The 24,769-nt window shown below is 41.3% G+C and overlaps 1 protein-coding gene across 1 annotated transcript in view; it reads left to right on the top strand.

The window, feature by feature from the left end:
* Positions 1-346: 346 nt before the first annotated feature.
* SHANK2 (SH3 and multiple ankyrin repeat domains 2) overlaps positions 347-24,769 on the top strand; it is a 123,802-nt gene continuing 99,379 nt past the window's right edge. Inside the window, exons 1-2 of the mRNA XM_010144397.1 lie at positions 347-1,100; positions 2,672-2,796. Coding sequence (XP_010142699.1) covers positions 926-1,100; positions 2,672-2,796 — 300 coding nt within the window. The 5' untranslated portion in view covers positions 347-925. The remainder of the gene's footprint in view (positions 1,101-2,671; positions 2,797-24,769) is intronic.

Raw genomic sequence — 24,769 nt, 5'->3', positions numbered from 1 at the left:
ATCTTTTTTTTTTTCCTTTTTTTTTCCTTTGAGCTTATTTTTTAGTAACCTAATGTTCCAGACACTAAACAACTTCAGAATTTTACAGATCATTCCCTGTGTATGAAAGATCTGATCTTAATGTGGATTTTATGCATTCTCTTCATTTACCGTCTACTTTTATCTTAGCCAATGACAGTACGATTCCTAAGGCTACTTTCTCTTTAAGGACATACTGCTTACATAAATAGCCCTTTACACCATCTCCTCGTTTTATAATATTGTTTATCAGAAGATGGGCAATATTCCTTAGAAATGTGTTTTCCCGATTGTGCATGCCTTGTTACTATTTCAATTATGCAGATTCTTGATGCTGTGGAAATTTGTGCTTGATGACGCCAAGGCAGCTGCACGTTGTTAGCATTGTAGGCTGTCAGATGATCATGTGGGATTCTTGCAGCATGCAACATTCAATAGGATTGAAAAAGGGCTTTTGATGCAAGGCATAGCTTTCAGAATATATTTGTGCCTTTTAGTTAGCTAATATAAAATCATAATTTATTATCTTTAAATTTAAAATGCTGCCTCATTTTTCTTCTGGTTGGTTTCATTTTGGCTTCACTAGAAGATGCATCTGGTACATCCACGATTGAGGAGTTTATTAATGATACTGTCATTCAGTTCACTTACTTTTTTTCCTTTTAGAGTCCTAGCTAGCCCACAGATTACATGATCACATGTTCATTCAGTCATTCATATAGAACACAAACCACCATGCATGATTTCTTCTTCTTTCTTTTTCCTCTCTGCCTTTTTTATTCCCTTTAAGTTGCTTTGTCATGTTCTCTTTTATCATTAAGCTGAGTCTTTGTCTTCTCCTCGCTACTATTTGTTCTATATTTTCCCATGCTTGGTTACTGCAATATTATTTGATTAACGGGCTGTGATGATGATGAACCTGCACACTGGAGGAGCAGCTACTACAGTGGTGATGAAGGGATGTAATAATGGTCGCTATCCTCGGAATTCTCTCTACAGTGACTGCATAATAGAAGAAAAGGCAGTGGTCCTGCAGAAAAAAGACAATGAAGGATTTGGATTTGTGCTCAGAGGGGCAAAAGGTACGTGCTTCTGTGTGTGTGTGTGTGATGTGCACTGGCATGAAGAAATTTATACATCTCTGAATATAAGCAGGAATTATTCTTGGTGCACTTGGTTGCTAGACAACAGGATTCTCTGTATGCTGTACTACTCAGACGGATTTTAGTGGCTTCTGTCTGAAGCAGTTTGCATTTTTACATAGGGAGTATAATCGTTTTGGGGGGAGAAAGTTTTGCCTGTATTTTTGTTGTGTTGGTATATGTAATATTTTGTCATTAATCTGTTTTGTTATGCAGTTTACCTAACTATGGGGAACCTGCTTTCCTTATAAAACCTGCTTCTTTATTTCAAATGTCAGTCTGTTGAAATAGGTCTGTGAATAGGAATAGACAAGAGAGTGATGTTTTGTTTGAAATAGGTGTGGATCTCCTGCAAGGTGACATTGGTGCAGTTTTAGTATGAAAATATGATCTTTTTTTATATCTTCAGAAGCTGCACGTATGTTGCATGGCCTGTAGTGTGCTCATTTTAAAAGCTGTTCATATGTAAAACTGCATGTGACTTTTCTGTAGCCTAAAATCTCTGATAATGGCATTCTCAAGAGTTAAAAAAAGCATTCTATTTAATGCTTTGCTTTTTAACTTCCAGTCCAGTTTGCTCCTTCTGTATTTAAAAGCATATATATGATGGTATGTCCCATCACATGCTCCCCCTCATTTTACATGGGTTCTCCCTTGCCTTGCTTGAGCATGAAAATTATTCCATAGCTTCGGTCTCGGGACATCATTTTTGCTCGCCCTGGTCCCCCACCCCTAAACCAGTGCCACCGTAGATTTTTCAGTGTTGTAAAAGCTTTTCTGATTTTAGCTAAATAAAAAACCTTGGGGTTGTGCTAGGAAAGCCAGTAGCGCTGCCTTTGAGCGTGAGTTGTCCGTGCATCGAGCAGAGGTTGCTCCCTCTGTGGAAGCCCGGTCATTTTACCCAGATTTTCACTGTAGCACCGAGGGCACCTCAGGTGAAAGAGCCAAGGACTTTTCTGTTGTACGTGTACGTGACAGAGGGAGAGAGGGCTGGTGCAAGGCCTGCTGTGCCTCCTCTCCTAAAAAGCGATTTATTCTGTCATCTTCTTGGTGATATAGATCTGAACCTAGAGGAAAAATTCCGTTTGATCTTTTCCCACATCCCCCCGCCCCATCCCCAGTCCAGCCAGATGCTCTCTTCTGGCTACAGTGCATCGTTTTTAGCTGGGTGTTGCCAGAATTAGGAGCATTTTGCTAGGCGTACCAAAGGGTTACTTGAGCTGATACTGAGTATCCCGGAACACTCCGAATCCAGCTCCTGCCTCCTGCAGCTTGACTTGGTCCGTGTCAGTAAAGCAGCATGTCTTTTTCCCTCTGAGCTGAAGACCTGTGGATTGCTACTGCAGAGAGGTCGCACTCCGTTCCCAGCAGCTTGAGGCAGAGTCCTCTTCCTTTTAGCACCCACCGTTTTTTAACCATAAATCTGAATGGCCAATAATAGGCCTTTAGTCAAGTGGTATTTGCAAGTGCTCCATAACTTTCTGTTTTTACTGTGGTATTTATTTTTAAAGCTGACACACCAATTGAAGAATTCACCCCAACTCCAGCCTTTCCTGCTTTGCAGTACTTGGAATCTGTGGATGAAGGGGGAGTAGCATGGCAAGCTGGCCTGAGAACTGGAGACTTTTTGATCGAGGTAGGAGACCCTGCGGTTTGATTCTCAGTGCTCTGTGAGCAAATAGCGATGTTCCCTTTGTAGAACTGACTTTGGAAAGAGCGTGTGCTGCTTCTGAGCAGCAAGTTCAGGGGACCAACGCCAATAACGTACTTCACTTGATCTGGTTTAAAAACCTCCTACAGCGCTTAGGACAGCAGTTAAAAAGAACGATGTGCAGGGTGGCTGGGAACCGTCTGTTTGTTCCTTCTGCAATTTAGGATTTCATTATCAGGGAAATTCGTGGGGTTTGTATTAAATGGAGGTTTGGATTAATTTCACTATTTATTGTAGGCTACCAGTTCTGTGGTCTTCTGAATATTTTTACAGGGTCACCAAAATAAATGACTCCATGCAATTACTTCTGCACTCAGAAATATCAGTGGTCTCGTGCTGTTTAGAAACCGCAGAGAATAAAGCAAATTACTTTGGCTTTGAAATTAAATACTTCCAACAGTGCACTGTAAATACAATCACACAAAAAATAAGGGACTAATATTATTGCCATATAACTTGCTTTATGAAAAGGGTACGTTCAAATACTCTCTGCATTCATACCAAAAATATCTTCACATTTTATATTCCTGAAGATTTTTGGTTGGTATTTGTTTTGTTGAGACAGTTGTACTTACTCCTTTTTGGTGTTACTGGGCAGTTTGCAACAAAATCACGATTTGGGATTTTCTTCCTCTTCCCCCCACAACCTTTTCATGCCCAACAAAGCGATGCTGGGATTCTCTGAAACTAAGCATTTGAAAATAGGTCTTTCAGGATGTCTCGACCAGGTCTGGTCTGTAAGATCTATGGATTTGATTTGATTTCATTTCTTCTTCAGGCACATACGTGTTTGGTTAAAGTACTTACTGGTGCTACAACGTTGATTTCTGCAGAGCTGGCTTTTACATTCGGGAAAGGGTAGAATATGCAGCTTTTATTTGTCGTATGCATTGAACTGCCGTGGTGATTGAATTCAGATAGTTGCACCACTTCTTCACCTTCTAACAATGAAAGAATAGGCTTTGCAGACTTCTGAAGGAAACAGATGTGCATTTTTATCTGTGCCTTCAAAGTACCTTTTTCTTGCTGCTTACTTAAGAATAAGCATTTAGCAAAGTGTTGAGCACTAGCTCACAAATGGTTCTGATCTGCACCCCGTGCAAGGATCTTGCCAAGCTGTGATTACTGGTGTTAGGTGGGGTTTTTAAACAACGCTTTATTTTGAGAAGTTGATTTCTCGTTAGGCTTTTAATTTATGGGAAGTGTGAATAGTCTGTTCTGGCTGATGTCGCAGATAGATTTGATGGTGAATAATGTGTGATTTAATGGAGAGGATTACAGAACGATAATTATGCATATGGATTTTTTTATGATCTCTGAAGGGATACAAGAAGTCCGGGTAACTGATTCTGCACAAAGCTTTCCTGTTTTTCTGGCAAATGAAGGAAGAATTATAATTAATTGTCTAGACAATTTACTCCTAGCCGTAGCTTAGGAGAGCAGTTAAACATGCACACGCATTGCTGAATCAGGACATTAATCTGTACTCTGCACAGTCCAGCATATTCGTAATTAATTCTGAAACAAGTAGTTGAAATATGCAAATCAAATCCATTTCGGTGTAATTTATGTTTATCGGGGTTATTCTGTTCCGAATTTTGCAACTTAATGAAGAGGGTGTGGTAATCCTGAGGAATCACAACTTTGCTGTTGTTGGAGACAGGCAGGGTTTTTTCTGGTTTACGGACAGCACTGCCTAGCTGTAGAGAGCCATCTTTGAAGATGTTTGCGCTGATGCAAAAGCTACTGCTGTAGAAATATAACTGGCTGGTCCACCTGCACTTCTAGGAATGCCAAGCTACTCTATCTCTTGTGTTGAACCGAGAGGAGTTGACTGTGCGATGCGTTGCAGTGAGTGGTTATTGTAACAAGTGTAGTTAGTCTGGTTTGCTGTTAAATCATTTCTTCAATGACTCTAAAGTTTATGCTGCTGTGTCCAAGTGCCACCTCAACCATTTGTAAGTAATATAATGCATTCATCATAAATGTCACATGAACAATAGAACAGTTAATGGGCAACTAGGATCCTGGTTAGTCCCATCTGTAAGACCTGCGGCCAGCGTCAGGCTTTAGGGAGGTGAGAGTCCAGTTTGGCAGAGGGTGGATGTTTCACTCTTGCTTGAGGCGGTTCGGTGGCTTGGGGTCGTGGAACTAAGGGGACCTTTTCCCTTACTCCTCACTCTGGAAAGAGAGGTTTGGCAGGAAGATAGATCCTTTCTTTGGAAGCAGGAGAGATCATGAGGGTCAATGAAGAGAGGGCATCATTTCTTCATGTGTAATTATGGTCTCTGGATCTTCTGAAGGAGTGAAACTTCAGTATCAGCTACTGCACGCAGTAAAGTAGTTCAAGGTTGAGGATGATGTGTGTGGAGCAAAACAAATAAAAGATCTACACAGAAAAGGAAGAAAGGCTGTTGCCTAGCTGGAGCAGGGTTGGCACAGTATCGTTTCTCTGAGTTTTTATCAAGTTGTTCTGAAAAGCCACATGATACTGATTTGTCCAACCTGTGCAGTCAATTTTAACATGAGACTTCTGAGATTAACGTTAAACTTGCCTTGGAAACAGTGCTCGCAGGCTCTTCATTGACATTTCTGACAATATATGGTTTTTCTCCTTGCTTCAAAGCCAGTCATATTTTTCATGATAAAAATTGGAACGTGTGTAGTGGCTTTTCCGGATAGAGCACAAATAAAATGGAAAAGGGCACGAGTAGTGTTACAGCTGAAACAGTTCGAGACAGCTGTCAGTATATGTGGGTTTTCATAAGCAATTCAACAATTGCTGATTCCTGTGATTTTTCTTAGCTTTGATAACAACATTCCTTTTCTGATCAGTTATGATTTGGGTGGTATGACTGGTAGAGGTTGTATAGCTTGTCCTGTTTGCTGTTTTTCGCTATTTTAGCTGATATTTTCTTAAATCTTGGTAGCTGCCGAATTAAAAAGGCAGAGAAAAATGAAGCAACATATTAGGGCAAGTGCTATCCAACCTAACAACTATGGTTTGCACAAGAAGGGGATTTAAAAACTACAACCATCATGAATATGACACCAGTTCTAAGCCATCGCAGGTCATTGTGCTTTCGTCAGGGACTGGATTTCTGTAGGGCACTGGGCAAGTTTGTAAATGCTTGATCAGAAAAGATCGAACCATAAGCTGATTTGATTTGTTACTTGAGATGTTTGCAATGCAGACTGACTCTAAATCTCTCATTTATGATGAACCTCGATGTGCCCAACCCTTCGCTGCCTTTGCTTAGGGCAGTAGTCCAGCTAAGCGTGACTAGAGGCACCATGGAACGCTGCTGCTCAGAGTGCTGCCTTTCCCCAGGACTTGAAGAGTTCTGTGAGTTGGGGTTGTGTTGCCTTTTGAGATTTGCTTTGATGACCTGTAGAAGTAGAACCATCTTTGAATAAAGAGATCCATCAAAGTGGAAGAGGGTTTTTAACTCAGAACAGGTTTTAGGTTGGTTTTTTTTTTTAGTATAGTAGGATATAGACTATCTTACTAAACTAAACCCCAGTGAGTGGATTATTACTATTCGTTGTTGTTGTACCCATGAGCGTGCAGCTGTTTTGCAGGTGTTGCATGATGGGATGCGTGGGGATTTTTCATCTGCCACGGAGCATATCTCATAACAAACAGTGCTATAATATCAATACCTAGAAAGTAAAACTGATTCTGCATTACTTTACCAGAATAATGTGTTTGTTCTCTAAATGAGTCATTGCAGTTTGCATTATTGTGCCATAAAATCACTTATTTTTCCAGATAAATTGAAATGTTATTGTCTTCAGAATAGGATGGCTGCTTATTTACATTCCAGTTAAAATGTAAACTAGATAAAACCATATTATCCATTTTAAAAAAAAGGGGAAAAGAAAAAAAAAGGTAAAATTCAAGGTTTGATGCAAAATGGTCTGTAGTTTAACTGCTTGTATTTCTTAATCCTCGAGAGCTTATAGAATTTACTAGTGCAAACTAATATTTAAGTAGTTTTACAAAGCCATCTGTTACTGATTTAAATCCTTTTAGCACGACAAACCTTCCCATCCTTAGGTAATCTTCATTAATTACCTTGTGGCTGATTTTTCTCTCATTTCTAGTATGAACTTCCGAGTTTCTGCCACCAGAGGTGAATCTACCTTTTTTTTACCAGGCAGCTACATGGGGACGATGCTCTTTTTCTCTCTTGGAAATAAACTGGGGCTTTGTTAGTGTCTTTGTAACAGCATAGATTATCACGTAGATTATGTGGTTGTTTTCCGAAAGTTTGTTCATATCCTCCCAAAAGTGTGGTCGCCAACTCGATGCAGAACTTCCTAAGAACCTCCCTAATATTGTATGTTGGAAAAAGAAAGAAAAAACAACAACATTCTTGCGATTTTGTACGTTTTCTTTACCTCTCCCTCTTCAGTGCACCAGAAGAGGGAAGTCCACCTTAGTTCACTATCTTTCATTCTGGGTTTTTTGTTGCCAGTTTGGCTGCTCCTCCTGCCCAGGCAGTGACAACAGGAGAACAGCCAGGCTCGTGGTGGCACACGCTGAGCTGTTCCGTTCCTAGACAGCATCTAGTCTGGGGTTTGGTTCAGATGTACGAACAATATTCTTCCATCTTTTTAATGATGAGAGATTTGCCAAAGCTGCAGCAGCTCTTGCACACCTAGGCTGGGCACCAGTGCTTTTAAATCTGTGTGTGGTTTGATTCAACCAGCCGTCAGAGGAAAAGGGTAATTTCTGTATGCCGGTTGATCATCATCCCCTTGGTGACGTGTGTAAACAATGTCTATCAAGCACCCCTGACCAAGTGGACTGCTTTTTCACTTGTAACAATATTTTGCTTTCTTTCCACTTAAATTCAGTGAGTGAGTTGTTTCTTTCTTTATGTTTTTTAGTGGATGAGGGCAGCTGAATGAAGTTATTGTGCCTTCAAAGTGCTTTGGGTCTGCACGAAAGCACTGCAGAAAATTGACAACTGTTTTGGATTGTTCTTTTTATCTGTTTAAATGCAGCCTCTAAGCTGTAGGAAGTGATGGTGTTCTGGATGCGCTCAGTGTGATTTAAAAGAAATGGACCAGTCGTGTTTAATTCTAGAAATACATTAATAAGGCTGTTACCTTTTTGGGATAGATGGAAATGGGCGGAGAAAGGGGGATTTGGTTCCTACAAGAGCTCAGTTATTCATGCCTAAGCAAATAATACACTGCTGAAAAGCAAACAAAAATGAAATCACTTGACTGTTGTCAGATGTACAAAGCCAGGCTGTGAGCAAAGCTGGGAAGCATTTTCCTTTAGCCTGGGTTCCACGTGAGGTGTGTACTGGGCTTGTAGTCCCAAGGTGCAAGAGGAGACACTGACATTTATCCGATTGCCCAGAAATGTAACAAGTACCTGTTTGATACTGAGAACTGAGTTTTATGCTTCCTCGAGAGGAGGATTTGGAAGGAATTTTGGTGATAATGGCAGCAACAGTCAGAATTAGCTCTGTGTCCACTCAGTTCTCAATTACCAGTTTTAAGGCGCTTAGACCTGCATGCTCCAGTATATTAAAGAGAAGTTTGCTGCCGTTTCTACTCTGAGGGCTTCAGCCAAAGCTTGTAGGACTGTGTGTGGAGTGTGGAGCCACCCCTAGGGAGCTTTTTGACTTCTTGTGAATACGAAAACCAGTATTTCCCTGACTTCGTTCTACAAAATCCTCTAAAACAGCAACTTTGTTTAGAGATAAGCTGCTTGTTATAAATACCCAGTTCCTGGCCACCTAGAAGCCATCCAGTGGCATCCAGCCATCTTGGCCATCCAGTATTTCACAAAAAGCACAGCTGTGGATAGTGGTTACTCTTGCAGGCATGTCTATCCTCTGTTGAAATAATACAAGAATAATCCAACTTTTCGGTTTCTAGATCTTAGTTGTTCGGGTTAGGGATTAGTAACACCATTTTTAAGGTATAGTTTGGAGATTTCCAGAAGACATTATATTAAAATTAGTTTCTCTGAAGCCTGTTAGCTTTTTTTAGTCTCTTGATACTATGGAAACCTGGTTGCTGGAATGGAGCTATATGAAACACAGTACTGGTGCCTGGTATTTTAGTGGAGAAAATACTATTTATTTTAATTGCAGGATGTTGCTACAAACATATGGAATTACAGGTGGAGGAAAACAGAGGAGCTGTTTTTAAAGGTGGAGAATTAACTGACAACTTCCTTCTAATACATGGAATACTTCTTTCTCCCTCCTCCTTTTTTTTGGAGGGGGAGGGTGTAATTATCTTGGAATCTTTTTATTGATTTATTGCCAGTTTTCTTTCTCGTATTCTAAGGCAGGCAATCAATTTGTGTGATGCTGAAAAGCTACGTTCACTTTCTAGTTGTGTTTCATGAACCACAAGTGTCAAGTGCTTGACATCTGATAGTCACACGCTTTCTGAGCAGTAACCTTACCCTCTCTCCCCACCCCTTCCACCTCTCCACCCAAAATTTCTAGTTTTCTGAAGAAGTAGCTTCCTTCACAGTCTCAAACTATGCAACTACATCTTTTTTCGGATTCATCTGTGAATCTGAAAAAGCAAATGAAACCTCTAGAACTCGACATTTAATTTTCATGGGAGTTTTTCCTGAAAATCATAATCATGTGACCTACACTGTGGAAGGGGATTCCTGAAGTGGTTTAGGTGTTTCAGAGGGGTTAGATAAATCGCTTTGTGTTGGTCGACAGAACAGGCTGCCGCTGCTTTTGTGTGGGTGTTAGGAACTGCAGAAACACTCTTGAGAGAGGGAAATTCTGAACTTTGGAATCTAACCTAGCAGAAACTCTGTGTTCCTTTAGTTGTTATGTCTTCTGCATTCAATTTTGAGTGTGTGTCCTCTATAGAGGAGCGGCCATGGGTTCAGATTTAATCTGTTAATTACTTAAGAAAGCAGGATAGGGCTTTCTTCCCTATTCCTTTTCTCATCCTGCTATGGTTGAAGATATAAGAAAAAATGAGAACCTAACCTGCCTCACAGTCTAATTCAGGTCTTACACAGCACTAGGGGACGTCTGAACAGCATAGGGACTATCTGCTGTAACGGCAAACAGAAGCAATCAAAACCAGGAGACCTAAGGCAAACCCGGTTTGACAAATGATCTAGGGGAAAGCTTGCTGATTTTAATGGATGGGAACGTTCAGTGGTGGAGGTGTGCGGAGCTTAATCACAGCGAAAGGGCGGTCATCCCTCTTGGAGAGCTGCTGAGCTCCTCTGAAGTGATGGTGCAGCTATGCAGGAGACCAGCGAGAGTGAAGGCAACGTGAAGATGGCTTTCAGAGGAATCCCTGCCTTGTGTCTTGCTACATTCAAAGCATTTCCTAGAGCTTGTGACTGTGGCTCTCAGCAAATTTATCTAATAGGGAAAATGAAATCTACTTTAAATCAACCAGATTAGAAATAACATTTTATATCCTATTGTAACACTGATACAAATCCTTTTGGAGACTCTTGTACGTAACAAGAGAGAATAATTATTCTTTATCTCTACTGCTTCATTTTTGCATCATATATTCTGGCAGTAATTTGGAGAACTGGATTTCTACTTCTCCTCATCTTGTGACAAAGTTTTCATGTGTTACAAAATATTATTTCTGCCTGATGAGAGTTTTGCCTGTCACTTTTCAGAATAGGAACTCCCGGATAGTCGTCATGGCAAGTTTCAGCTTTTCTGTAGCTGGACTTGAAAGTCTCTCAAGGCTTTGCTGATCAGAGGACTGAAAATTGTCCTAGCAAATACATCAAAAGTTTAATGGGATTTTTCAAGATGGGTAGATAGGGTGATGGGATCAAAGTAGGCAGCTAAATTTATCTTTATTTATCTTTTATTATGATGAAGAGAAAATTTAAAAGCATCGGTGTGCATAAAAAGGAAGTTGTGGGAGAGTTTATTTATAACCTGGAACAGAAAGGGTTGATTCTGGACAAATATCATGGTTGTTTAGTTACTCACTAGAATAAAGAAGAGAGTTAAGAGAGAATCATGGTAATTCTGGGCAGAGGAAGTAATTGTGGATATAAACTTCTCCATGAAATACCATGATTTAGTAGTTGAAGAGTTGCTAAAGAATTGTCATTAAACTTTTGGCAGAAAAACCTGTTTATAAAGACTTGGCTTGGACTCGCCCTGATGTCGCATAACAAAATGTTGTAACCTTACATTTATTTGATGCCAGCCTGCATGCCAAAAAGGGTGAGGTGATGTGTGAGGCCCATACCTTGTACCCCAAAAGCAGGTCTGCGAGGCAGGTACCAAAGTCCTGCGTTAACTAGGTTGTATTTTCTCTTAAAGAAATATCAGCTGCAAAATCAAACAAGCCTTTTTTAATTCACAATATAAATCTACCCAGTGTTTTTATTGCAACTCTTTTAGAATTGTTCTTCTAACAGGCCTCAAGCAATCGCTAGTGCTTTTAGTGGAATCAACCCGGGGCTTGGCTTTTCAGCGCTGGGTAGATGCGTTCCTTGCTGACAGTGTGGAAGCTGTTAAACAGTGCGTTTGGTGTGTTTGTTTACACAGAGGGTTCGTATGACTCACTTTAACTGCTAAGTTTAAGAGAGAGCTGTTTTTAAATGACCAGCAAAACATTTATTGTAAGCATTTTTGAAGTTTGTTGTTAGTTTTTTATGTCTAAACGTGCTGTATGGGCTGTGCCCATTGCGGAGCTGGGTTTTACAGAAAACATGCAGGTAGGGAAGTGAATTCCAGATGGGTTTTGTCTGAGGAGGTACGTGGTTCCCATAACTACCTGTGCATTTTTACAATCTGTTTGAGGTATTTGGATAGAAATCAAGAGTACAACTAAAAAAATGTTCTTTAGAGTTGGAAATTATGTAGGCACCTGTTGTCCCGGAAAAGACTGGATTATTCATCCCTGCATCTCAGTTTTTGGCAGCTCTTTGCCTGTTTCTTCCCCTTATCCCCTGCCAACCTCCCCAGAAGTGCTGTTCGGTTCTTTAGTCCTTTTTGCTTCATTCTTACGGCCTGGGCGCTGCTCTGGGTGCGTGGACGCGTCCTGTGGGGTCTCCCGAAGGTGTACTGCTGTGTCCTGTTGTGCTTCCATAGCCTGTTGATCGAGGTAGTTTGCTCTGGGTAAGTCTTGTTCCACCTGTGAAGGTGGTAGAACCTCAGTATTGAGACCAGATGCTTCTCCTGGCATCTCTGAAGTTAAGGACGCTGCAAAACAGGCTCCTGCTGCTGCTTTAAGACCTGCAACACGATGTCCTTACAAAGTAGTTGGGATAACTCGCAGTGCTTTGGCTCTGTGCAGCGGAGTTCCAGCTGTCTGTGTTCATGGTAACTGGTGTTCACGCTTCAGCTGGCACTGGGAGCGGAAAGGTGAGATACAGAACTGTCCCACCCTGGTCAATACTCTGATGGCTACGTGTGGTAGCTGGATCCTCTCTGGACTGTTCAAACGTGCCTGACCTAGCTATGTCACATCTTGTGATTTAGGCACTGACTTTATTTTCACCAACTTTCTTGATTTCCCTGGAATGGGAAGGCAGTTTATATAGTTTTCTCCGTCTCTGAAGGGGTTCTGTAGTTGGTAAGTTCTTGCATTTGTGAGATTACTATGTAAACATCAGTTTGCCTCTCTGTTTATTAAAAAATATTTGATATTTTAAGTAGTTTTATATGCTCTGTTTTGCTGCTTTTATTGTACAAATGAATGTCATGAATCCAGTTTATTTTTTTATATTTCTTTGAAATATTTTCTATTATATTTATACTTCTTTTTCACTGTAGGGAGGTGTGAAAGTTGTTTAATTTTTATTTTTTTTAGTGACAATCTCATACGCAAAAATGATGCTGCTAGGCAATAATCCACCCAGGGAGTTTTTCAAGTTACTCACAATGAACACCACCAGCTCAGTGACGTGACAGTTTTTGGTAGTTCTAAGTACTGACTTTCAAACTGGCATGATTGTGCAAATCCACGTATTAGAGAATTCTGTTTGTGCAGAGAAGTGTATAAAACTAGACAAAACTAGATGAAGGAAGATGCTAGAATGAAGGTGAACCCACTTGCAGGGTTGTCACGTCAGAATCAGAGGGTGAGTTCTGCCCTCTTGCTCACAGTAAGAGGTTATGTTCTTGAGTTTAAACTGTTGTAGAAGCCAGCCTGAGTTTAAACAGCCGGTGTATAAGCAGGTGAAGGAAATTTGTGTTATCATTCAGTCAGCATGATGCATATTCATCCATGGAAAATCGTGATTGGAAAAGAGAAGTAGTAAACTTTTATCCTTAGCAGTCACGTCCTAAGTTAAGGTAGACTTACCTTAGAGGTGTGTAACTGCAGTTGAACTACTCGGGGTAACTGAGATTTAGGTTTTTTAAAACATTTGATAATACAGGGTAGGATTTGGGGGTTGATTTTTTTTTTTTTATTATTTTTTCACTAAAGTACAGAACAGATGCTCCATTGCTGTGTCGTTTCAATTCCTGTTTAAGGTACCCAGATGAAGTTAACAGGAACAGGAACAGCTTTGACATATCTGGCCTATAGCTCAAAGGAAAAGAATATAGACAGAATATTCTTTGCAAGATGGTGAATACAGTTTGGATCTTACATGCTTTTCCTGTACCCTAGGTGGACTATTATTCACCCTTTTGGAAGGTACTGGGTTTTTGAACAGGCAGGTGAATCACTCTCTGGTCATTCCTAGTGCTCCCAGCTTTTAAACTTCTAGTTCCTGCCTTTTTGTACTTCCAGTGTTCATGATTTTTTCATTATTTTTAAATCCCCAGATTTCTTCTGTCATTATCTTATAAAAAACAATACTTATTTAAAAACAAAACTTCTGATTTTCATCTGTAAATATTTTTGTTATAAATCTGTAAAGCAAGGAAAAAATACATAGATAATCTCGTTCTCAACATTTTACTGAAACCTTGTGATTGTCTTTTTTTAAATCTTGGTTTTCTTGGACTCTGGCAATAGGGAGCAATAAATACAGTGCTTTATGTATTTTTATTTTGAGTCGAATCTGAGCAATGGCTCAGCTGTGTGTGTGCTTTTTTTTTTTCCCAGACACACTTGTTGACTCTGTTAGTATTATTGTCTAATTTCTCAGATTGCCTGGTTTGACAGTTGTCTTGGCATTTCTGTCCTCACAAGGTCTTCATGGGAAAACAACCAATGGTTTGTTGTTTTCAGGGTTTTTTTTTCTTTTCCTTCTAATATTTAAATTTCATAGTTTTCCATAGATCAGAAACAGTTTTTTGCCCTATTCTGATTTTGATTTCCAGTCCATAAGGTTCTGATTAGAGAAGCACTGTCTTCAATAAAATACGCCTGTTTGCACAGCAAGTTCTTTTATTGTTCTGTAATAATATCTTTGGAAGAAGTGTCTCTTTTGAGTTATTATTTTCATTAGTTTTGATTCACTTTGGTTATTGTTCCCTCCTGTGCATGCAGAGAACTGTCTTGCAACAAAGTTTACTCTGCAAATTGCCCCATTACAATTCTAGACATTAAAAAATTACTTATCAGGTCCATCCTGGGATGCTTTGAAGGTTTCCCTTGTCTCAGACACGCTGTTAGAAAGCATCGTCCCACCAGGCTCTCCAGCAGTGGATGCTGCAGAGTGGATCTTGGAGGGACCAAGTTCAATCTTCAGCTTTCTCGGTAGTTATGGGGAGGTTCCTGCCTGTCTGATCTTTCATATCCTTAGTGTAAAATGGGATATTTAGTCTCCACGACCTGGAGAGCTGAGTGTTTGCTTTATGTGGAATTTGCATCCATCAGCAGGAGTGACCAAAACCTACGGTAGGCTCAACAAACCCATTAGCAAAGGAGCCTCCTGGTCTCTGCAAGGCCCATCCATTTCTAGCACAAGCAGGGTTTGATTTTATTTGATGCTTTCAATATATATAATCTGTATTTATGAGGCTTTGTAAGATCCAGCGATGTTTTACTGCCCTCTACTCATCTTCGCTGAGTTAAACTTTGTGTGATGTATTTTGTGATGCAGAGTAAAGCTCCAAGATCTCAATCCGAGGATCAACTTTGTGTTTGCAAATTATCAGCTTAACTGAATGGCTCTGTTGATTTTTTTAGGATATTAGAGGTGGGTGAAGAAAGAAGGGCATACCTAGTTCTAGAATTACAGCAACTAATTTAAAATGTAGCATTTAGTAAACCTGTATGTAATTTATGTAATGTAGAAAATGCATATGAGCTTCTTTCAAGAAAAAAATACGGAAGAAAGGCGGCTTGGGAAGTTTAAGAAGTTTTCAGTAGGTTTTTGAATCAGTCTGCATTGCTGAGAGCTCTCCAAGTCAGAATAAAACAGTAAATTTTTCTTCAAAAGATAAGTCTAGGGCTTCTTAGACAAGATTTCTTTCTTAAGAACTCCAAACCACAGGTGGGCTTTAAGCGAGATCCAGGTTGTCCCAGCTCAGAGGCACTCAGAAGACAGGCAAGCACAGAAGTTCAGCTGGTTAAATCTAGTCCATGTGTTTCTAGTAGGAAGCGAATGGCAGCATGTTTTGAAAAATCAGACATTTGAAAATTGTCAGGTTTATGGCTGTATATCAAGGCACTGAATGACTCAAGGACTACCAACAGGAAAATATGTAAGTAAGGCTTGTTTGTTTGTGAAAAACAGCATAAACCCAGCGCTTCGTAACACCTGCCGTTTCCGATCGATGTTTAAGAAAAAACTTTTACTCTCTGAATTCCTCGTTTTTGAAGGATTTCTTAGAAAGGTCAAACTGCTGATTGTATTCATGGAATCCATACTCTTCTTTCATCCTCCCATGTCCTGTCGTCTTAACGTTAATGGCAGCTGTGCCATCTGACTCTTCCATCAGTTACTGTAGATAACCCTGTAGCTCAAGCAGAGGTGTCCAAACTGGTGCACCTTAATTCATCATCAATATTAGGCTTCAGAACCCAATAGCATGCAGAGAGCTGGTACTGAAAAATGAGAGTCCAGCCACCCGTGAGCAGCGCTGTCAGGTTTCTCAGGCGTCAGGGTTCCTGGAAGCGTGCAGTCCAGAGAGGTCCCTTTTCTCTCAGCATTACTGATACCAGCAGCACATGCTGGATGTAGCTGTTTCAGCTGCTGTGTGTATCCTTCTCTACAGGCTGTTCATGTGTTGGGGCAGTTTTGGCAGTCTGCCGGGGTTTTTCTGAGTAATGAGAGTGGTGGGGAATGGTAATATTAACCCCTTTGTATCTTAGCCAGCCACGAGTAGGATTTTGAGGAGCAGAGCGCACCTTTCTCCTCCTCTGTGCTCAGCAAAACGTGCTGACGAGTATGTGTTAGAAAGCCTAAACAGAGAGGTGGATATGGGTAAACTTTCTAAGGAGGTGGTAGTGTGAAAAAGAAAGATTATATGATTCTCCTATGTTTTTACCAGCAATTTGAAAAGATAACGTGTGATTCTTTGTTTTCCCCTGTTCTGCTTTACTGCCAAGGTCAAACATGAACAGCAGCCACAGTGGTTAATGCTCACAGCCTTTCTTCATCCTTGCCTCTCTTCTGGAAGTGAAAGATTTGCAGTAGCAATATAATACAGCTCTGCAGGACTTTTCTTGGGTGAACGAAAAGCTAATGCTTTCTAACTTCTCCATGGAGTGATTTCCAGATTGTCAGAGGACACTGAGCCGATACTGAGAGCTGGTGGCTGGGGATGGTTGAGGTATGATAACGTTAGTAAAATATTGACAGCACATCACTGCCTTAAGGATGAGACAACTGTAATTTGAAAAAGGCAGAGCAGAGAAAGTGTGAATAAACGGTTCTTTTCTAACACGGATAAAATTGTTTATGAGCTCAATTTCCCGAAAGATCACAAGGACATTTATTTTACTAAGCCTGCTGATACACTAATCAGCTCTACCACATTATGACAGTCTTCATCAGAGATTATTTGAGATCTCTTCATAGCCCAGACAACTTTGCCAGATATTCTTTGCTCCTTTTCTCTGCTTAGGTTAGTGCCAATTATTCTCTCCAAGAGCCTTCCTCCTCTGATGCCTGCCTTCCTCGCCCTTTTACTGGAAGATGTAAATTCTGTGCTTAACTGCCGTTAGCTGTATTCAGGGTGGGAAAGGAAGGCACATATTGTTGACGTGCTGCAACCTCACATCACATGTTGTGTATCAGCCCAGTAGACCTGCTCGTCCTCAGACTTGTTTATGAGCTTCCCTGGGCTTCCTGCCTAGGAGCAAACAATACCACTTAACTAGCGCTCGAGTCACCGCTAATTGAAGCAGCATAATTATCAGAATCCTGGACTCATTCCACATCTGAAATAAAACAGCTGTGTTATAATGTTATGATCAAATTCTTCCACTGTTAGATGACCTAATAAATTAGCGGTTGGGAATCATGCATTTGTGACTCACAATCTATCACTAAAATATACTAATTCCATCAGTGGTCTTTTGGATAAATTTCTCTGAATGGGTACTGGTTACTTGGTCCGAAAAGAAGTGTGGCTTTCATTCGAAGAGGACTGAGTTCATGTCTCTGGTCTATAGAGGAGTAATGAAGAAACCAGAAAATAATGAAATATTTCTGTAAAGAATTGGCTTCACAGAGGATCGAACGCCTCACCCATTTAGTGAGAGACATAGGCCAGCTCCTGAGACCTCGCAAAATCGTCCTGGGTTGCTACCCAAGGAGCGGTCTGGGTATACTTTAAGTAAATTGATCGCTCTGGAGAAAGAGCAATGCAACATATTGCTGACTAACCCTTGCTACAACAAGCTTAAGGGTAAAAAATTCAACAATTCCATTCTTGCTAAGCAAAAGAATAATATCCTGTTTGCAAAATTATAATTAGTTTGCACTACAAACAGCAAAACATTCTTCTGAATTCAACCAAACATGACTTCTCTTTGGCTGTTCAAGTATTCTAATTTGCTTGGGAATGGAAAATTAGCATCTTTCTAGACAGGTCGGCCTGCTTTAGACTGTTAGCAATGCAGCCACCAAAAAGGTGGCATTGTTAAATGGCTCCTAAACAATGTCATTTGGAATTAGGAAGACTTATTGCAAATTTGGAAATGTGAAGAAGGAAGAGAGAAAATATTTTAAATCCTGCAGAGTTGAAACTGTAATATGGCTCACCAGGATAGATCTCGAGAAAGAACTAGCTAAAGGCATAAAATCTCATGACAGGTTTTTACCTTCAAATGTACCAGAAATAGGAAGCAGCTGCCAGAGGTCAGCAGACCTGAAAAATGATGGACCTGTGAAAGGGAGCACTGTGGAAAGAGAATGGCATAGATGAAAACCTCAGTGACTTCTCAGCAGTAGTGTGAACTATCGAGGAACTTGGGATACGCCTGCTTCCTCGGGACACAGAAAATAAAGAACAATGGTACAATTTTGCCTTTTACTTAGATCAGTTGTGGTCTGGCTTGTTGGTCCTTTACCCCTACCCACGTCCTGAGGTGCAGGCTCCCGCCTTCCGCTTAGGGTTAGCACTAGTCCACAAGTGATAATTTATGGATGTAGCTGGAAAGTGAAGGAAATACAAACTGCAGGGTCGGTGATCAGCTTAACCCTCAAGAACCGCCTAGAAAGCCTCTTGGCTGCTGGCACTACCACAAGAGTAGCAGTTTACTGTTAGATCAATTTAAGCATAAGCCTACCCTGAGGAGCAATGTCTGGTTTTATAGATACCACAGAAAGGCTTCATAACTGACTGACAAAATGAACAGCAGCAAATCATCAAGACAAGCTGATGTTCCAAAGCTAACGCAGATATGAAATTTCTGAACACAAATGGTATCTGTTGCTCTGCCTTGATAGCAGAGGAATGGGGTATAGCAAATGCGTCACTGGTCTTAGAAATAATCCCGAAACCTGAACTAGGAAGCTTGTTTCCGCTGCTGGAGAGCTGGTACTAATGTCTCAAAGACTAGAATCACTGGAGATGTGGTTAAAAAAAAAGATGAACCTCCAGGAGTCAAAATGGCATTTATGAAGGGAAATCAGGAAGCACTCAGAAGGTACCAAAATCCCTGTCTGATTGCATGAGAATGAATCAAGGTTAGTCAGGAAAAAACACCTTCTCACTTGTGTCAGCGTTCAGTGGCATACTTGTATCTACAGTCTGCTCTCCTGCTTTATGACTTCCCAGCAGGCAGCGTGGAGCCAGCCCTCAGGTGTAGGTGGGAGCTCCAGCCTCGTTTCCCACTGGGTGTGAAGACAGTGATTTTCGCAGGGCTGCTTTACAGAGGGGCTTCTACAGGTGCTGTTCAGTTGGCTAAATGCAGGTGTCTCGCACTGTTCCAAATGCCCTAGGGTATCCTGGTTAGAGTGTCTTTTACTCCAGAGCGCTTTAGGTATCCTGGAGGTCGTACATCCTATGTGCCAGTCATGGTCTGATCTCTGTGATAACCATGGGTAACTGAAATAGCATTGGATACCTGTGGTGAGTGTGTCAAAGGAGCAACAAAGGAACAACCCCAGTGCGTGCTGGTCAAGCAGCTTTGCAGAAGAGGGCTTGAGGGTCCTGGCAGATCCCAAGTTGAACGTGAGCCAGCAATGTGCCCTGGCAGCGAAGAAAGCAGGTGGTATCCCGGGCTGCATTAGGGAGAGTATTGCCAGCGGGTCAGGGGAGTCTCCATCCTTGGGGACATTCAAAAGCTGCTTGTGCAGGGGGTTGGACCCGATATCGCCAGAGGTCCCTTCCAGCTTCAGCCTGCCTGTGATTCTAAGGCACCTGAACTGTGGGTGTGAAATCCAAATGACCAGCCACCTAAGATCCAGCTATTGTCAAACTTTTTGTACAGAAATGAAGGCTGGTCACTTTAAATTTTATTTCTGTTTTCTGCTCTTTAAATGTCTTTGTGGCTGTATTTCAGGGTTGTCTTTAAAATACATGCATGCAAACTGCAAAAAATGTCAGAAATACGACGAAGGATGTCAGCTATTAGGGGACAGAAAGAGTGGCAGTGAATAGAATTCTTCCTGTTTTACATCAGGTAGCTCTGACACATGCTAGAGTTTTGTATTCATAAGAGAAAGAAAATCATTTTTATATCTTAATATTGAGCAAGAGCAAAACACAACTACTGCTTTGTAAATATGTCTTTTATTTACTGAGAAAGGGTCTTAAATATCTATTATGTCCTCTATAATGACAACTTCCACATCTTTTTGCATAACCTCTAGAAAAATACTGTGGGCAAAATTCAACACTGCGAAATAATCAGTGTGGTTTCGAGAGGCGTGTGAAAACATTTTACTTTCATGTGAAATAAGAATCTAAAAATGTATTGGTAAGGATGGAAAACTTTCTGCATCATTCCCTCCTAAACCCCTAAATCTCTTAATCTACAAGAGAGCCCTGGGCAGTCAGTAAGTACAAGATCTCGTCTCGTCAGAGTATAACAGATCTGTGCCTGTACTGCTGTTTTACAGCACTGCTTGACTTGTAACGCAGCAACTGTCTCCAAGCAACTGCGCGACCAACCGGGAGGTACAACGGGGTGTACAGACCCCGCGCAGAGGCAGGGGGAAGCGAGGCAGCTCTGCCGGTGTGCATCCCTTACCCCCGAGCCTTCAGGGCATGCCTGGTGCTGGAAAAAGTCTCCAACTGTGTTCGAGATGGCTCTTTTCAGCAAGATACAGCTCTTCCTGCAGGTGGAAAATGGGATTGGGTCATCAGTTGCCCACGTCAGTCTTGTTGCCAAAATAACTCTAATGTATTAATCAATTCAGCTCTCTCGTCTGTACAGGAGCGCTTGTCAAAATGTTATTTTTGCAGCTAACTGAATCTAAACAAGCTCTCCAAAACCAAAACAATGCCTTTGCAGGCCCAGCTCAAAATAGCTGTTCCTGGAGATTTAATCTAATTAACTACAATCAATATTCATCATAGAAAGAAAGTCTCCCCAGTTGCTTTATCTAAATGCAAAACAAGCAATATATCTATGAAAATTGTTTTAAAAGGTAATAACAGACATTTGGCCTTGCCCTTCTGGTAGAACTCATAGTTTTGTTATTTGTGGTATGATGTTTCATTTAGGACCCGCTCCAACTGCTGTGTGAATCCAGCAGCCCACTTCTACCAGAGCTCAGCTCCAATGTTCCATCTCAAATCTTTTATGGAAGGCAATTCTAATCTATAAAATAATTTGCTACAAAAGCTAGTGACTGGAGATGATTTTCCCTTTTTGTGGTATAATTTGTATGATCATTCGTGTGATTGTTGGTTTGGGGGCTTACAATTTTGCAGAAGTGTTCTGAGACAAAACAGTGGTGGCAGTTCAGGAGATTAAAAGCTTTATCCTTTACTTATGGCAATGAGAAGATGGAAAGAGGCACTGAAGGAACTGTTTCCGGAGAGGGAGCAAGCTCAGGGTTGTTTACATAGCACAGTTTTGTTATCGGTACTGATGTAAGCATTTTGCCAAACCTGTCCCAGCAGTAGGACTTGCAGGTCGAGCTGCACCAGCGTATCCCTGGTTGAAAGGGCTCCTCCTGAACCATGGACGGGGATCAGAACCTGCTCTCCGTTGTGCTCCCTACCAGGATAGCTGTTACTCAGCTACAGGAGGCGGCGGTTCTGGTTCTTCTCCGTTCGCTCATGCAGCAGGTTGACGGAGTGTTAGGCTGCATCTGCTTCTCGTTCGTTAGCTGGCTGGCTGATTCTTCTCTGCTAGCCTAAGCGGTCAGGCTTGAGGGTGAGGCTGGGAAATACCCTGCCAGGTTTGCCTCAGTTTTCCTGATTTATTCCCTGTTCTCTCTTCCGAAATTCCAACAAGTCCCCCAGGAGTGAGTTCTGCTAATGGCCATGCATGAACAGCGGGTAACTGTGCGCTCGCTTTGTAGGTACTCGCTGTGTTGTTTGACGTTCGTTAGTGCTGTTGCATCCAGAGATGCTGTTTTACTGATCTTAATAGCCCAATCAAAAAAACCCACTAAAACATTTTTATGTCACAAATTAAATGCCTTCTCCTGCTGTAATTTTTAAAAGCTTCTAGATAAGAGAATGTGGCATATTGTGCTGCAGAAACACATCCATGTGAGTGTCCTTCATGAGTACTAGCTTCTGTGATTAGTCTCTTTCACATTGTAATTATTATTATGATTCAGTAAAAATTAAGTGGTAGCTGAATTTGAAGTTTAGACAATGGGTTTACACTTCTTTAACAGCAAGGGACTGAAGAGTTGTGGCCTGACATCGCAGCCCTCAGACATGGAAGGAGTTTGGGGTTAGGTGTGGGTGCTACAGGACAGGCTGGCTGGCAGGTAACTGAGCTGTGAAGGCGCCCGTTGTGTTTGTGCTGTTCTGCTTCAGCTGGAGCAGGAACTACAGTGCGGGGATAGCAAATGAGTGCCTGCAGCATGGGCTGCTGTGGGGTCATCCCAGCCTGCTGGGGTGGGCTTTCTCCAAAGCTCTCTCTGATTGGCAGTATCTGTAGGTTTCATTGCCAAACACTGGTAATACCTTTTTTATTCTTTGCATGTGGTTCCTTTTTATTACTAAGATGAATTGGCACATGGTCGGCATTTGGTGCACGCTTGGTACGTTACAGCTATCCACGGTCTCAAGATGGTACCATCAAATCTCTTCTTTTCTCCTTTACAACAGCCATGAAGAAGCTGAACAGAGCCGGAGACATGTCAGACACCTTTCGCAAGCTGCGCTTTGGTCGCAGTCCTTGGAAGGGTTGTGTCTGAGTCGGAAATGTCTATGGGAACCTGATAATATGGGTAACATGTTTCTGCCAATAGGACTTCAGGATCTTGTTACACTATATTAACCTTTGGAGGATGGATTGATAGCTTGAGATATATATATATATGTTGCTTTCTGCTTGACAAAGAGATTCGAGCTGCATCCCACCCATTCCACGATTAGATCTCCATCCTGAGAATATGTGTATATATATATTCTCTTTCTGTGAATATAGATTAAGCTGCTGATTTTCTCCTTTTCTTCATCTCGAATATTTTTTATGTTTTCAGAGGAGAAGAAGCAGTTCATTCTCACTAGCTCAAGGTAGCAGCAGGAGAGATAAAGCTGCCAGCTCCTGAGAAAGGCCTCAGAGGTGCCCCAAACCTTTTTGTGAGGTTGCTAAGGGATCAGGAGAGCTTTGTGGGGCTTCCAGGCACAGGGCCGATGCTGCAGGCAGCAGCAAGGCAGCTCAAGCGTGTGCTTCTCCTGCCCTTCTGCTTCCCGCGGAGAACTGTAAAACACACTGGCAATCTGTAGCTCCCTGGCCCACTCCTTTCCTTCTTCTCCGCCTCCCGCTCCACCCCCACGTTGAGACTTTTAATAAATCTGTCAACAAATAAATGAATGTCCTAGAAGTGGAAAGCTGAGAGCGTTGGGGTTGTTCAGCCTGGAGAAGAGAAGGCTCCACGGGGACTGTAGTGCTGCCTGGCAGTATTTAACGGGGGCTTATAAGAAAGACGGGGACAGACTTTTTAGAAGGGCTGTTGCAACAGGGCAAGGGGTGATGGGTTTAAATCAAAACAGGGGAGATTCAGACTAGAAAGAAGGAAGACATTTTTTACAACGAGGGTGTTGAGACACTGGCCCAGGTTGCCCAGAGAGGTGGTAGAAGCCCCATCCCTGGAACCATTCAGGGCCAGGTTGGACCTTGGAGCTCTGATCAACCTGATCCAGTTGCAGGTGTCCCTGCTCCCTGCAGGGGGTTGGACTGGATGAGCTTTGAAGGTCCCTTCCCACCCAAAGCCTTCTATAATTTTATTTTGGACAAAACCTCTGAAACGTAAGGGAAGTGAGTGGAAACACCACCTCAAGGATGAAAAAAGCGCTGAAGCTGACTGCAAGGGTTGTGTTCTCCTTCCTGGGAGATCCACAGAGAAAACCAAAAAACCACCCATCTGCAATCGAACTCCTACACCTTTCCAGTGATCCTGGGTTTGTCCTGCATTCTTTCCATACATGTTTTGCGTAGTTTTCATTACATCCTGTACTGAAAGTATTTCTTATATTCCCTCAATTAATATGAAAGTGTAGGTTCTCAGCATTCACTACCAATTTCATAGAAAACATTGATTTTTCCATACGGACTTATTATTTTAGTGGTATTTGATGTAGTCAAATTCTGATTATTCTGTTCCATCAACTGATTTTCTATTTATTAACATAAACTTCTCTGCTCTTCAGAGACAGGATTTTTGCTTTCAAGGTATTTCTTGAATATTTCTTCCTGTTATTTATTTATTTTATTTATGATATTAAATTTTACCCTTCAAAAAAAAAAAAAGCCCCAAAACTAGTGTCTTTAAAGGTAGGTTTATCTGATAACATTAGACAGCTGTAATTATTTCCATGTATTTTTTCACAAAACAGGTCTAGTTTAATGCCAAGTCCAGCTTCCTGCTATAATCTAAATTTTCCTGGTGTGTTTTATTAAGACCATAGTAGCTAGATATCTTTTAATTGAAGAGTACCAATTTTGCAATTAGTTATTACTGAGGTCATGTTAACTACAAAGATATTATTTCTCACTGGAGGCATTTAAAATATGAGAAATGCTCCTTTGTCAGTTAAAAAAGGTATGTATAAAAATGAGGAAACTTCCTCTATAAGCAATATCCTACTCATCAGTGGTAACTGCAAGACACTTCACTTCTGGGGATGACAAGGATTCTTTATCAAAAGCATAAATAACTGCTAAAACCACTTTTTATCCAGATTTTTAAAGCTCAATAGCATATCTATTTTCTTCCACTGATGAAAGGCCACCCAGTGGTAACTCTTTCGATGTTGAATTTCCTGCCACTCCTTAGGAGTATATTGCATAGAAGAGCTCTGAGGAAACGCAGCCTTACACTACACTCTAGTCCCAGGCTGAAGGGGCTCTGGCCCCCGTGAGGAAAATAATTTTCAGGAGGCATCTCTACTTGTTTGTTTGTAGGGAA

This window comes from Buceros rhinoceros, unplaced genomic scaffold (genome assembly GCF_000710305.1).
Source record: "Buceros rhinoceros silvestris isolate BGI_N320 unplaced genomic scaffold, ASM71030v1 scaffold561, whole genome shotgun sequence".
Taxonomy (NCBI): Eukaryota; Metazoa; Chordata; class Aves; order Bucerotiformes; family Bucerotidae; genus Buceros; species Buceros rhinoceros.
This window is presented reverse-complemented; position numbering and strand designations above follow the sequence as displayed.